General features: G+C 40.9%; 1 protein-coding gene across 2 annotated transcripts in view; it reads right to left on the bottom strand.

Annotated features, from left to right (window-relative positions):
• Window positions 1-16024, bottom strand: part of LOC119974383 (carcinoembryonic antigen-related cell adhesion molecule 5-like) — a 114048-nt gene that overhangs the window by 75619 nt on the left and 22405 nt on the right. For both annotated transcript variants that reach the window (XM_038813188.1, XM_038813189.1), the window contains exons 3-4: window positions 10046-10318; window positions 4640-4903 (exon numbers count right to left, since the gene is read on the bottom strand). In XM_038813188.1, coding sequence (XP_038669116.1) covers window positions 4640-4903; window positions 10046-10318 — 537 coding nt within the window. The remainder of the gene's footprint in view (window positions 1-4639; window positions 4904-10045; window positions 10319-16024) is intronic.

Genomic DNA, 16024 nt, shown 5'->3' with positions numbered 1-16024 from the left:
CTTCCACCCAAGCTGGGAGAAGATTGCGATCTGGGCCCCGTCCACAAGTGTGCTTAAAAGATCGAACCGGCTCTCAGCATCTACTGGCCTCACCGAGAAGACCATTGCCAGGCTTTGTTTAGCCTGTCCCCACAAATGGACACCAGGCAGAATGGCACGGGGAGGGGGGGGTCTCCTAGGGAATTGGAGGTCCCTGGATGACACTTTGCGCTGGGGTTTTTGCCTGTAAATCGTTCTTTCTTTATCCCTCATTTATTGAATATATAATGGGCAAAGTAGTGACACACCCTCCCCCGCTTTGCATGTGCGCAAATAAACTAACTCTCAGGTTCACCCTATCTCGGGTTTACGGAGGTGCAATTAGTAAAACATTGGATTACAACAAAACCGAGGGGTTGGGAAAGCCGCCACCACCTCTACAGGGGAAATCAAAAATCAAAATCAAAACATCTTTCGGTTTGCAGATGGGTGATGAGAAGAGAAATCAGGTCTGTGTAAATGAAAACCTCTCCTGTCCGTAACTTTGCATCTATCTTTGGAGCGGAGCTTGGTGAAATTACGAAAAGAATAAAATGTGAATCAACAGAAATTAATAGATAATGTGAATATTTTCCACTTTTTATTATTTGTTCTTAGGAGATAAGCAGTACTGAGGATGTCATATCTCTTTTCTATTACTAGTTGAGCTGGTAGGTTGATGATGAGCCCTCTTCTTAAATCATTGTAGTCATGGCGATAGATGGCTGGTGGGAGGCCACAACTCCAAGATTTTGACCCAGTGTCAATAAAAGAACAGTGATACTTGGCCAAGTTAGCGGGGTGTGCGAATTAGCAGAGGACTTGAGGGACTGTTCATGTGATATTCCTCCGCTTGTGTCAGTGATAAAGGTCACAGGACTGCCATTGTGGTGAATGAATCATTGAAGTGTTCTCCTCGCTGGTCATAATAAAAACATAGAAAATACGAGCAGGAGAAGGCCATTCGGCACTTCAAGCCTACTTCAACATTCAACGTGATCATGGCTGATCCTCTATCTCAAACGCCATACTCCAGCGCTCTCCCCATACCTCTTGACGCCTTTAGAATCTAGAAATCTATCTATTTCCTTCTTAAATATATTCAGTGATTTGACCTCCACAGCTTCCTGTGGTAGAGAATTCCATAGATGCGGTACTTCTAGAATTTTTGTCCGAAGTGGCCTACCCTGTATTCTGAGACTGTGACCCCCCAGCCAGATGAACAACATCCCTGCACCCAATCTGCCCAGCCCTGTCCGAATTTTATCTGTTTCAATGAGATGCCCTGTCTTTCTTCTAAATTCTAGCAAATACAGGCCCAGTCAACCCAATTTCTCCTCATACGACAACCTTGCCATCCCAGGAACTAGTCTGGTGAGCCTTTGCTACACTCCCTCTACGGCAATTATATCCTTTCCCACATAAGGAGTTCAAAACTGCACACAGTACTCCAGGTGTGGTCTCGGTAAGGTTCTGAACATCTGTATTTAGACATCCCTGCACCTGTACTCAAATCCTCTGGCAATGAAGGCCAACATACCATTTGCCTACCTAACGGTTTGCTATACCTACATGCCTGCTTTCAGTGACTGGTGTACTTGGCCATCCATGTCTCTGTACGTCAGCACTTCCCAATCTATCACTATTTAAAATAATACTCTGCTGCTCTGCTTCGCCATCCAAAATGAATAATTTCATTATTATCCAAGTTATACTGCCATGTATTTGCCCACTCACTCAACTTGTCAAAATCATCTAGAAGCCCCTTAACATCATCCTCACCACTCACATTCCCACCAAGTGTTGTGTCACCAACAAACTTAGAATTTGATTCCTTCATCCAAAACATTGATATTTATTGTTAATAGCTGGGGCCCAATCATTGATCCCTGCAGGACCCTACAAGTCTGCCTGCCACTTTTAAAAAAAACATTTGTTCTTACTCTGTTTCCTGCCTGCAAACCAATTCTCAATCTATGCTAATGTATTACCCCTCCCCCCCCCCCCCCCCCCCCCCATTCCCATACACTTTTATTTTGCATGCTAACTTGTTATGTAGGACTTTATCAAAAGCTTTCTGAAATTCTAAATACAACACACCCACTTGTTCATCTTTATCTGTTCTACCAGTTACATCCTCAAAAAACACCTATAGGTTTGTCAAACATGACTTTGCTTTCATAAATCCATGTTTACTTTGTCCAGTTCCGTTGACCTTTTCTAACTGTCCTGTTATTACACCCTTTGTAATAGTCTCTAACATTTTCCCAACTATTGACGTTAGGCTAAGCAGTCTGTAATTCCTGTATTCTCCCTCCCTTAGTTTTTAAATAGCGGGGTTACATTTGTTCCAGAACCTGCAGAATTTTGGGAGATAACAACCAATGCAACCAGTGCAGCATGGTGGTGCAGTAGTTAGCACTGCTGCCTACGGCGCTGTGGACCCGGATTCGATCCCGGCCCCAGGTCACTGTCTGTGTGGCGTTTGCACATTCTCTCTGTGTTTGCGTGGGTTCACCCACACAATCCAATGGTTAGGTGAATTGGCCATGTTAAATTGCCCCTTCATTGGGAAAAAATAAATTGGGTACTCTAAATTTATTTTTTAAAAACAACCAATGCAACCATTATTTCCATGGCCACTTCCTATAATACTGTGATGTAGATTAACAGGCCCTGGGGATTAATTGACTTTTAGTCCCATTAATTTCTCCTGCACTATTCCTTTAGTAATACTAATTTCCTTCAGTTGCTCCTTCTCACTCAACCCTTGGTTCCATAGCATTTCTGGGGAGTTATTTGTGTCTTCCTCCCTAAAGACAGAACAAAAGAAGTTGTTTCATTGCTCTGCCATTTCCTTGTTGTGTATTATAAATTCTCCTGTTTCAGACTGTTACATTCATCTTCATTAATCTCTTTATTTTCATTTATTTCTAAAAGCTTTCACAGTTTGCTTTTATGCTACTTGCAAGTTTACACTTATGCACTCTTTTTTCTCCTCTAAAACAATCTCTTGGCTCTCCTTTTCGGAATTCTGAATTTCTCCCAATCCTCAGGCTTGCTACTTTTTCCAGCAATGTTATTTGACTCCTCTTTGGATCTAATACACCCCTTAATTTCTTTTGATAGCCATGATTGGGCTGGTTTTCTTTTGTGCCATCTGTTGCAATGCATACATTAATTCCTTAAATATTGGTCATTGCCTATCCACCGTTAAGCCTTTAATTAAGTTCCCCAAACCATATGAGGCAACTCACACCTCATACCTTTGTAGTTTTCTTTGTTTCGATATAGGACCCTAGTTTTAGATCGGACTTCTACACATTCCATCCTAATGAAAAATTCTATCATGTTATGGTCACTGTTCACTGAAGGACCTCACACAACAATTAATTAACTCTTTCTCACTGCATAATATTAAATGAAGGTTCCCTAGTTGGTGCCTAAAAAAAACATTTAGTACATACACCAGGAATTCATCTGCCATAGTATTGTTGCTAATTTGATTTGCTCAATCTATATGTCGATTAAAAATCACCCATGATTACTGTGTCAACCTTGTTATATGAATCTCACATTTCCATTTGCTGATGATGATTAATGCAAGGCTATTGAGTCAAGTCAGTGCTGTTAAAGCAGATTGACCTGTCGGGACCTGGAACTGAGCTTTTGTACATCGCATCTGGATCCATTCCTGTGAATGGTGAGTCAGTTAGGCCTCTATTCATTGGAGTTCAGGATAATGAGCAGGGGGATCTCATAGAAACTTTAAAATTCTAACAGGACTAAACAGGGAGGATGAGAGAAGGGTGTTCCGATGGTGGGGATGCCCAGAACCAGGGATCACAGTCTGAGGATACGGGTTGGACTATTTAGAACAGGACAGAGATGGGAAGAAATATCTTCACCTAGTGAGTGGTAAACAAGCCAGAGAGCGGTGGCGGTCCTGGAGAAATTCAGGATCTGTTAATGGGCTAGCACCGGCGCCCATAGAACTAGAGTAATTCCAATGGAAAATGGCACCTGATTCGCTGGGGTTGGGATTGACAATCGAGTGGCTGACAAGCTGCAACCGCATATAAGCACTCCACTCCGCCCACACACTCATTCCAGCCAAGAAGATGGCAGCTCGAAGAGCGGCAGATATAATTTGACTTCAATATATAATTTTGCCCTAAACTTAGTAGCTCTAATTCTGAGCGTCCTCTATTACCCAGGGGGTACACATTTCCTAATGACTGAGGTATAAAATGAAACAACAGTGGTAGTATTTCCACTTGTTACCTGACTGTAAAACTGACATTGAAGATGGGTGGTTACTATGACATCCCATTTCAATTTCCAGTTCTTTAAATTCTATTGAAAAAAGTGTACAGGCACAAACAGAATAACAATGCTCATTTTTCTCTTTTGTTTATATTTTCACAATTGGCATTAACTGAACACATAATTACATGAGGGACAAAATTAAGCAAGTTTAGAAAAACGCAGTGATGTGCAATTCCAACTACAACTACCACAACAACTAATGCTACCAGCACCATCACATGACAAGAACAAACAAGTTTAACATTCACTAGTTACATCACCAATTCTACTTCTCTAGATAATCATTACATACCAACTACAAGGATGTCTGTTGTTGTCACGCTGTATCCTTTTGTTGCATTATTAAAAGCCTCACAAGTGTAATTACCATTGTTATTCAAGGAAATGTCAGAAATGATTAGTTGTTGTCCGTTTCGCTGAAGAGAATTACCATTAAGATACCACTGAAATTCAGGAATGGGGTTTGAAACAGCAGAGCAGGAAAAAATCACATCTGACCCCAAAATGTAAAAATCACTTTGTGGATTGATGGATATAGTTAGAGATTCTGGTCCATCTAAAATAAAATCAACAATTAGTTGCAACATGTTGTTCAGAAAATTCAGATTGTAAAACTAGCATGCAGCCCATCACCACAGAACTAAACCTACTAAAGCACAATCAAGTCAATCCACTACTAATTTTGTCAACTACACATATAATTCACAACAATGAAAGAAAACTAAGAGATACAAAAGCAAACCCACAAGCTAAAACATACGTGTGAAAAAAAGCTTTGTGGCAAAATGAAGTCCTTTTCAAACTTCTATTTTTCAGAGATGTATTTTTAGTTTTACTGCTAAAATGTGCATCAACAGTAAAGAAGCGTTGAAAGGTTTACACCTTGACATGGTCATTGTTTGTTTCCTGACACAGATGCTTAAGGATCACATGAAGGGGGAGGCTAAACTGATTATGACTTTGTATAAAAACCTGAAATGATTGAGAAGTTAAAGTTTGAAAACATCTTGGAAATACTGACAATGGAGTAACGGAATGCAGTGTCATGCACGTCTAGATATGGAAAGTATCATGGTGGTTCTTAATATTGTGGATGTGGGATTTGGGAGAATTTGATTCAGATTTTTAGGGAAACAAAATACGAGAAAGAAATCATTTTTTTAAAATATGTAATGCACAGATCTGCATCATAAAGTAAAAATAATTGAAATGAGAGTCAACAGGTGCAAGAAATAATGACAAAAAATATCACATGATGTACTCACTAACATTTATCCCTCAACTAGTGAAATAGATCAATACATCAGTTATCTCTTGTTGCTTACAGGGGTTTGCGCTGCATAAATGGTCTCCCATGATTCTACACATTAAAACAATGATAATATTTCAAAGTGTTTCATTATCTCTGAAACACGTGGGAATGTCGAGATGTCATTAAAGGTGCTTTGTATACATGTGAGTTCTTTCTGATTTTTCCTAAAGTAATTACCTCCAACTTCAGTGGCAGACAAAGGAGTGCAAGGACAGGATTAAGGCTGTTTCAAAATTGATTGTGAGAATAAAATTTCAAGGAATGTAACAAGAGCTATGAATATGTTAAATTAAACAGATCGCCATAGTAATACCTTTAGAAGACATCAGTGGATGTCTGGGACTGGATTCTCCGTCGGCAGGATTCTCCGTTTCTCCAGCAGCGCACTCACACCCGCGGATTTCCCGAAGGCGTGGGGGTTCCCACAATGGGAAACCCTATTGGCCGGCTGGTGGGATGGAGAATTCTACTGTCGGGGGGGGGGAAGCCGCACCAGAAAATGGGTGCGGCGGGACGGAGAATCCCACCCCATGGTATTTGCCAACCAAGAAATAGTGGGTATACTGAACCATTTATATTGTTGTGAACCTAAGAAGCCTCTGGTTCTCTTCTGGAAGTGATTATTAATTTGGTGGGAAAATAGAAGGGTACTATTCAGGAGAGCAGTTATTACTGACAAGGACATGTAAAAGTTACTGTCAGAGACATCATTTTAACTGGCACGGTAGGTGCAGGATTGAGTGTGGGCAGGGAGTTAAATTTCCACAGAATACTGGACTGTTGGAAACCAGACATGATTCCATTTATTTCATCCCCTATCTGGGATACATTGGGAGGCAGATGGGATATCTCAGTGGTGATGTTGGGTCGCAAATTTAAATAAACTGAGGTAATTAATTTAACAACCAGTGCATGGGTTTCATGAGCTGTCGAAAACTTGCCAGAGGCTGGCCTCTCTCTCCAATCTCTGGAACAACTCTTCTTTGTGAGCCCTCACCCCTTTAGCAGGACGTTGAGGGAAGTGTTAGAGAACAAGTGGGGGAACCCTTCTCACGTTTTGCTTCTTTGCTTCCTACAGCCTCTGAAACCAATATGGAATGCAACCACTTCAACCCTCCCATTGACAGGCATTGGTCGCTATCATGTCCCCAATGTTGGAAATACAAGAAGAGAGTTGCTAATGTCTTGACAAAGTTAAACAGCTGGGGAAAAGCAAGCTTCCCTGAAAAATGGGTTTTGGCCGACTGCTGGCCATCAAACTACTAGCCAATGAGACTATGGATAAGATGTTGGTGTTTGTGCTAAAGAAACAATCAGAGAGCCAAACAATCATTGAAACAACCAGAGAAATTTGAAGACTACGGGAGAAGTTGGTGTGACTTTATGAGAACGTTTAGAAACTTGTCAAAACTTTTTGCAGGAGATATATGAGCTTATGGAGAAAGGAAACTCAGTTAACGTTAGAGACTTCAGCCTTCTGTTATAGAGCATTATAGCAGGTTCATCCTTTTGGTCGAAAGCTATGAAATAAAAGGGTAATTCTTGAACGGGATTGGACAACTGGTTGCACTAGCATGATGGGTAATCAGTGCTAGGTCCTATGATATTAACACGGCATATCAATGACTTGGATGTCGAGACGGAGGTAAAATAGTGAAGATTTTCTGTTTTTTAATAAATTTAGAGTACACAATTCATTTTTTACAATTAAGGGGCATTTTAGTGTGGCAAATCCATCTACCCTCCACATCTTTGGGTTGTGGGGCAAAACCCACGCAAACACAAGGAAAATGTGCAACTCCTCATAGACAGTGACCCAGAGCCAGAATTGAACCTGGGACCTCGGCACCGTAAGGCAGCAATGCTAACCACTGCGCCACCATGCTGCCCAAGATTTTCTAATCGACAGAAAATTGGAGGAAGCTGCAAAGAATCGAGGGCATGCTTATCAGGTGAAGTTTTGGTTGTTGTGATGAAAAATGCAAAATGAAATAGTTATAGATGTAAAATTATGAAACCAATCAGAAAATAATTTGGTGGAATTGGTGGACAGATTAATGAAACAATCTGCACATTGCATAATCAGTAAATAATGGTGCATGGACTGTAATACAAATCATAGGATGAAACACAAAACTCTGCAAGACATTTGTTCATCCCTATCTGAATTGTTGTGAGCAATTCTATGTTACAAGAATACCACTGTGAAATATGCAGTAAAGTTCTACCTCTTGTTTCAGATCCAAATACAATACGAAGAGAGCACAAATATTGTTTGTCTAAAGTAGAAGAAGTAGACTGAGAGGTAATCTTATTGAGCTATTCAAGATTCTAGCATGGACAACTTAAAGCCTGAGGAACTGTGTACTGTGACCACCAAGAATAACAAGAGGACATTGGATTTAATTCAGAAGTGGAAAATTGGAAGGAAATGAGGGGGAATCTCGAGTCCCCCAGTCGTGTATTTCTTGCCCACTTGCCATTCGCTGGGGGTGGGATTCTATCATCCTGCCATTTGTCAATGCGCTGCTGTGAAACCCGCTGGTGGGATGCGATGCCAGCGGGAAAAGTGAATTCCGACGACCAGAGAATTCTGGCCCATGTCTGATATAACTCCTTCACACAGAGGACATTAGTCTTTAGAATGGTCTGACCAGGGAAGAGTGAAGAAAGCAGAGAAGCAGAGAACATCAGTAAAGAGAGTTGGGTAAATAATGTTGATAAAAATCAGACAATTTAGCCAGTGAACCTAAGTGGACTTATGAATTAATACGTTAATTCATATGTTTCTTATTTTGTTGATTTTTTATTTGCCCTCAAGAAACACGGGTGAATTCTGTGCTTCCCCAGCTGCATGTTCCTCAGTGACGTGTCGTGGCAGCTGGATTCTCTGTCCACGCTGCAAAATGTTTGCAAAATTATTCAAATTTCAAACTTATTCATAAAATATCCATGAAAATATTATCAATCCTCTGAAAATCACAATTTTGATAGAGTTATTGTGCAGAATCCTTCCCTCCAACCGCCTTCCTGATACTTGTTAAACAGTTGAATTTTAAACGTTGTCATGTGAGTGTACCATTAAGAAATGGGTGTTTATAAATGGGTGTGTATATAAATATCTGTAGTGAGAGTACTTTTAAGAAATGGGTGTTTATTACTGCAGTGATGTCAGAGAGTGGGTGGAGCTGGGCTGTCTGTCAGCTTTTTAATTTCATTTTAGGCTGTTTGCTTCAGGGTGTGTTTCAGTTTCGTTTTCAGAGCTGGATAGCTGCAGCCACAGCCAGAAGGGTATTAGTCTCTCTCTCTCTGTAATCTAAAAACTGTAAATCAATCCTTTGGTGATTTAAAACTAATAACTGCTCTCAGTAGTGACTTTAACCCAATGTGTTTGTGTTTAAAGGTTTTTTTTTAAAAAAGTCTTACGGATGTTAAAAGGACAGCTTAAGGATTACTTAGTGTTGTATACTTTGGGGGTTGTATTTGAATTAATGGTTGAGAAGAAGTTCACTATGTTTTAAAAAGGTTAACTTGAGTTGATAGAATAAACATTGTTTTGCTTTAAAAATATTTTTCCATTTCTGTTGTACCACGCCTGTAGAATGGGCCGTGTGCTCCCCATACCACAATCTATTAAAAAGTTGAGGGTCAGGTGAACTCCATGATACACTTTGGGGTTCTCTAAACCATGGCCCATAACAACGTGCCAATGAGCGATGCTGAACCATTTTAGATTTTACATTGATTGATATTTAAAATAATTAGAACATTAGGGTATGTTTCATTTTTAAGAACCTGCTCAGATTCTATTGGACGGGATAAACATAATTTGCTTTAGAGTTCTGACAACAAGGTCACTATTCATGACCTTGCTGTAGAATTAGAACACTTCATGTTATAATTAATTACGGAGAGATGATGAAGAAATCTGAAGCTTTCTTTCACACCCTATGCCAATTCTAACATGATTCTGTCACTGTTAAGATGACTGATAGATTTTAAGCAAATTCATGGCAAACCGATCTTGGATCATGGCATTTGTAACAGGTAATAAATGATACATCATCGTCATATTAAGTTGAATATTTATCTAATCATAAAATGGAAATCATAATTTTGAACAGACAGCATGACATCAAGTGCCCTATCAGTCAACTTTTTTGTGTATTACCAAACCAACTGAAGATACAATTGATAAGAATTGCATAAATTTCAAACCCAAAACTAGAAGATGTAAAGATGGTTTGAAACATACATATTGGATATCTCAATCAAAAATGTAATCTGATTACTTCTTATCCAATCCTCTCGCATGTTAAACTCATTAGGTTTGGTAATAATAAACACATTAAACAAAACAGATTAATAATTTGTTGTGACACTTACAGCTAACATTTAGATAATATGGATCACTTCTGTTTCCATCAATTGCATTGTAGGCATAGCACGTAAAACCTCCATCAGACCTCAATACTCCAGATATAGTGAGGGTTGTATTATCTCCACCTAGAACAATTCTACCACCAGGATTGATAATTTTATCTCCTTTAAGCCAGTAATATGAATCCACTGGCCCTGAAGCAGTACATGTCAGAGTCACATCATTGTGCTCTACAGGATTTGCGTTATTGGATGAGATGATAGGCTTAGAGATAGATTCTGTCAAAATACAGGAGATCATTGTTCATCTGCATCATGGAGAGCAGTTAGGTAAAGTTGTGACAGTTATATTATCAATTTGTACACAAGTTTCTTTGGAATCTCTAAATATTGCGACATTCTTGTGAATGGAAGCTGGGAATTACAATCTGCAACAATGTAAAATTTGTCCTATGTACTTTGTACACAGATAAACAACTATTAAATATGCTATCATTGTGAAAATACAAAATGGAAGAATAGTGCAAGAAAATAATAGATCTCTGTATTTTTGTTTCGCTAGAACGAAAACAATTATGTGAGATACATCAAACAAATATTTTTGACAGAGAAGTTGACATCATTCCAAATAACACCCTCTAATTTAGAATGTGGCAACACAAGCAAACCTAAAAATAAGTCTATTAGTGTGTCAGCATTAAGTGTAATAAAACAATAGAAGAAACAGACTGAGAAATGTTAATTGGAGGAAAGTTTCAAGGTAACACTGACCAGCTCACGACAAGTAATCACCAGAGCAAATTTCCCCCAAATGTAAAACGAAAGACAAATATGTTACCTAGAGCTGTGTTGTACCATGGATCAGCTATGGAAATATCATTCAGGGCCAAATGAAATCTTTGGTGTTAACAGTGCAGAAGCATGGGAGATACGAGGGTATCTCAATGCTTCTGGGATTTCTGATGCACCAATAAAATATAAGCCTGGAACACGTTTTAAAGTCACATTTCTGCTCAAGAATTTACAGTTGTGTTTTCTGAGCAGTTTTTTTTTCTGATATTAGTTGTAAAAATAAGTAAGTACCAATGATTTATTTCAGTTTAAAACAGTAGAGCCTCAACATTTCTGGACAACTTTGGAGAAAGCAAGTTGGAGGGAATCAGAATGCCAGGCACTTGGTGATCTGGCCAAATTTAACACTGAGACATCCTTATCATTTTTTCTTCTATTTCTCTGCCAGATTATTAATCTAGCTCCTTGCCATCTGGAAAAACTAACAAAGCAAATTACAACCAGGATACTAACTTTTTGGAAGCATGAACATCAGTAGGGAGACTCAAGGATTTGTTTGAGGTGCCGATAATACCACTCCTGTTCCTCCTGGCCCACAAGCAGTGCTCTAAACAGCAATGACCTACTGCAACTGGCAGTTCCCATCTCCATTTAGCTGGCAGGTTTATTAAGTCCAGGAAAATCTGATCTACAGCTGTTAAACTTAAATCTGGCTCCCAGCTGCATTGTTTAAATATTATCATGAAATGTTTCACCTCTCCAAGAAGGGGCATACTCAACCCATGAAACTCACCACCATAAAGGTACACACATGGCAAGTTTGGATGCGTTCCCAAATGTCTATTTTTTTAAAAACCTCTTCTGGTGCATATGGGGAGTGTCAAGATCAAACACTACCAGTACTCAGATTTTTTTCCTTTGGTATGGTCATGTCCTGTCCCCCACCTGCAGTGTGATTGTTACCAATGTGTTAATGCATTAATCTCTCATCGGGATTTTATGGTTTTGCACAGATCGTATCTTTATCAAATGGTTCTGAAACAGCTCAAACAAAAGCTGGTGGCACGGTGACACAGTGGTTAGCACTACTGCCTCATAGCTCCAGGGACCCGGGTTCAATTCCGGCTTTGGATTGCTTTCTCTCAGTGTCTGCATGGGTTTCCTCTCACAGTTCAAAGATTTGCAGGTTAGGTGGATTGGCTATGCTAAATTGCCCCTTAGTACCTAGAAAGTTATGTCAGGTTACTGGGATAGGATGGAGGCGTGGGCTTAAGTAGGGTGCTCTTTCCAAGGGCCGGTGCAGACTCAATGAGCCGAATGGCCTCCTTCTGCACTGTAAATTCTATGATTCTATGTTATATAGACCATCACAAGAGATTCAGGGCAAAAAACAATTACTGCAGATATTCTCTTGGTTATTTTCACATCTTCCAAGCAAAATAACCATTGAAAATCCCCATAGCACAAACATCCACTTCTACACCTGCCAACGACAATGTACGAGAATGTTTCAACACAAACAAGCTTTAAAGTCGGTTCAAAGAAGGAGTGTATTCACAATAAGTGCACTAAACTAGACTTGAAAACACAAAATGGCAACTACTATAAGAAATCATGAGAGCAATTCTGCCCAAAATGTGAAAAATTACAAATATGATACCTCTGCTGGAGAGTACTTGATCCAGTATCGGTCTTGGAAAGGTTACTCATAGGGGCCAATGTAGCAACTGTCCATTAACAGAGGTGATAAATTCCTTTGTGGGCTTCTGAACTTGTGGCCACTTCAAATAAATAGAACCCTTGAACTTTTTTAAAAATAACTTAGGGACACAGATCCCATTCACAAATTTTAGTAGAATGGTATCATCCCTGAGAATGAGATGGTTTCTATACGATGTCATTAATCTGAAAAATTTACTGTTGTGCTTTTTGCAGCATTGTATTTTGGCAGTATTTGTTCAGAGCACCAATGACTTTAGGTTTAAAACAGTACAACCCCAACATTGAGGAGGTGGGGAGAGCACAGGTAGCTCAGTGGTGATGGTGAAACTTCAAATCCCAGGGACATGGCAGTCCAACCAAATTTGACAGTAGTACCCCCTTATCAATTTGACCTTTGATTTCTCTGCCAGATTGATAACCTGGGAGGCTGCCATGTGGGAAAAATAAGATTGTAACCAGGATTGTCAGGGTTTAGGAAGCTTGTGATTGGAAATTCAAGTAGTGGAAGGTGGGCAAGATGTGTCATTGATTGCTACAGAGATAAAAGTTGTGATTTGCAGCAGACAGGTCAAAAGGTTTGCTTGAGGGGCTGATGATACCACACCTGTACCTCTTGGCCCTCAGCGTCGCTCTAAAAAGCCGACAGCTCCTGTCTACATTTACTTGCCAGGTTTGGAGTCTACAACCGTTAAATTTCAATCTAGTTTCCAACTGTGCAAACCTGATTTAAATATTATCATTCATTGTTCCACCCTTCTAAAAAGGAATATTTCTCAGGTTAACATTTCTTAGATGGTATTTTTCACCCTGCTGTATTGCAACTATACTCATTGTTTGAATTTACATTAAAGAAACCCACTGCCTCAGGCGGTTAAAATGAATGTGCTGCCGCGATTTCTGTTTATTTTTCAATGCCTGCCGATTTTCCTGCCAAAGTTTTATTCAGGGAGATCGAGTGGAGGATTGCCTCGTTCATATGTGGAGGGAAGGTGGCCAGAGTGAGAAAGGTGCTGCTACAGAGGGGAAGGCAGGCAGAGGCTTTGGGTCTCCCGAACCTGATGTACTACTACTGGGCGGCGAATATGGAGAAGGTGCGGAGCTGGGTTAGAGGGGTTGATTCCCAGTGGGTCAGAATGGAGGAGTGTTTATGCAGGGGGTCAGGGCTGAAAGCACTAGCAACAGCGCCGCTCCAGAAAGCTCCAGAGAAATACTCAGGGAGTCCGGTAATAATAGCTTAATTGAAAATCTGGAGGCAGTTTCGCCAACACTTCGGGTTGGGGCAGGGTCAAGGGAAATGCCGATTCGGGGGAACCACAGATTTGAGCCAGGGAGGTGGGATGGATGTTTTCAGAAATGGGAAGAGGAGGGGATTAAGACACGAAAAGATTTATTTCTTCGGGGTCGGTTTGCATGATTGAGTGAGCTGGAAGCAAAATATGGGCTGGAGCAGGGGAAAATGTTTAGATATATGCAGGTTCGGGATTTTGCCAGGAAGGAGATACAGAGCTTCCCGGGACCTGGCCTCCACATTGCTGGAGGAGGTGCTGACGACAAGGGGACTGGAGAAGGGGGCAGTGTCAGCGGTGTACGGAGCTATTTTGGAAGAGGATAAGGCACCACTGGAAGGGATCAAAGCAAAGTGGGAGGAAGAGCTGGGAGAAGTTATAGAGGAGGGGATCTGGTGTGAGGTGCTCCGGAGAGTGAATGCCTCCACCTCATACCTCATGTGCGAGATTGGGGCTGATACAGCTGAAGGTGGTATACAGAGCGCACCTCACAAGGGTGAGGATGAGCCGATTCTTTGAAGGAGTAGAAGATGTGTGTGAGCGTTGCGGAGGGGGGTGGGGGGGGGGGGGGGGGAGGGGGCTAATCCCGTTCATGTTTTGGTCCTGTCCAAAGCTAGGGGTACTGGAATGAGGTTTTTAGGGTAATTTCTAAGGTGGTCGGTGTGAAACTGGACCCGGGTCCCAGGGAGGCCACATTCGGGGTGTCGGACCAGCCAGAGTTGGAAACGGGTGCGGAGGTAGATATCGTGGCCTTCGCCTCGTTGATCGCCCGAAGGCGGATCCTGCTGGGATGGAGAGCAGCCTCTCCACCTTGTCCCCTGGCATGGCGAGGGGACCTGTTGGAATACTTGATCCTTGAGAAGGTTAAGTTCAAACTGAGGGGAAGCTTGGAGGGGTTCTACAAGTCATGGGCATTATTTATTGTGCACTTTATAGAACTGGATAACATTGAATATCAGTTGGGGGGTGGGGGATGGGTGGGAGGGGGGCTGTGTATATTAAGGATGACTATGGGTAATCCCGGATTCCTTTTTGTCGTTTGTTTATGTAGACATGCGGGCTGATGTTTGGGGGTTGGTGGGAGGATGGGATCGTTGTTATTGTTATGGGGATTGACATATCTGTTGCTGATTATCGTTTATTGTTGGTGGGTGTAAATTCAGGAGAAAATGTGAAAAAGGAGAATAAAAATTTTTTTTTAAAAAGGAAACCCACTGCCTTAAAGAGCACATATAATGGGTTTGGGTACATTCCGTGATATCTAACCATTAAACCTCTTCTGGCCCACCTCATCGAGCCCTCACAGTACTCAGCCTTTTTTCCTTTGGGACAGCCATATTCTCTATTTCCAATGTGACTGGTATCTATAAGGCCATTCTATAAGTTCATGCATTCTCTGTATGAAGGAAATTATAGTTTTGAACAGAATACATGCAGTCAATTGCTATCACCAGCTGACTGATTTATGTCTAAATGTTACTGGAGATCCAGGACAAAAATAAATCCCTGCAGACATTCTCTTGTTTGGTTTTCCATCTCCCAAAAAAAACCATAAGCACAAGAATCTATTTTTATACCCGCCTGTGACCATATGCTGTAGAGCCTTATCATAAAACCCAACTGTTTCTGCTCTAATGGACCTTCTTCAAACTGAATGTTGTCTCTTCTCAGTTTAGCCGGCACACTTCTCTCTTCCACTGATTTGTTGACTCTCCCACCCAAATTCTCAAGACCACCGTCCCACACCTCTCCTTGATTTGTAAATGTACTGTTACAATTTTCTCTTAAATGTCAGCTGTGGTACAGTTGGCAACACTCGTGTATCTAAATCAGAAGGCTGATGATTCAAGTCCCACTCCATGATTTCTGCACAACAACCTAAGCTGACACACCAGTGCAGTATTGAGGTAGTGATGCACTGTTTTTTGATTGCACTGAGGTACGATTGTACTGTCTTTTGAATGTACTGGGGTAGGAGTGTACTGTCTTTTGAGTGTACTGAGGTAGTAGTGTACTGTCTTTTGAATGTACTGGGGTAGGAGTGTACTGTCTTTTGAATGTACTGGGGCAGGAGTGCACTGTCTTTTGAATGTACTGAGGTAAGAGTGTACTGTCTTTTGAGTGTACGGAGGTAGGAGTGTACTGTCTTTTGAATGTACTGGAGTAGGAGTGTACTGTCTTTTGA

Source organism: Scyliorhinus canicula, chromosome 12, assembly GCF_902713615.1.
Source record: "Scyliorhinus canicula chromosome 12, sScyCan1.1, whole genome shotgun sequence".
Taxonomy (NCBI): Eukaryota; Metazoa; Chordata; class Chondrichthyes; order Carcharhiniformes; family Scyliorhinidae; genus Scyliorhinus; species Scyliorhinus canicula.
This window is presented reverse-complemented; position numbering and strand designations above follow the sequence as displayed.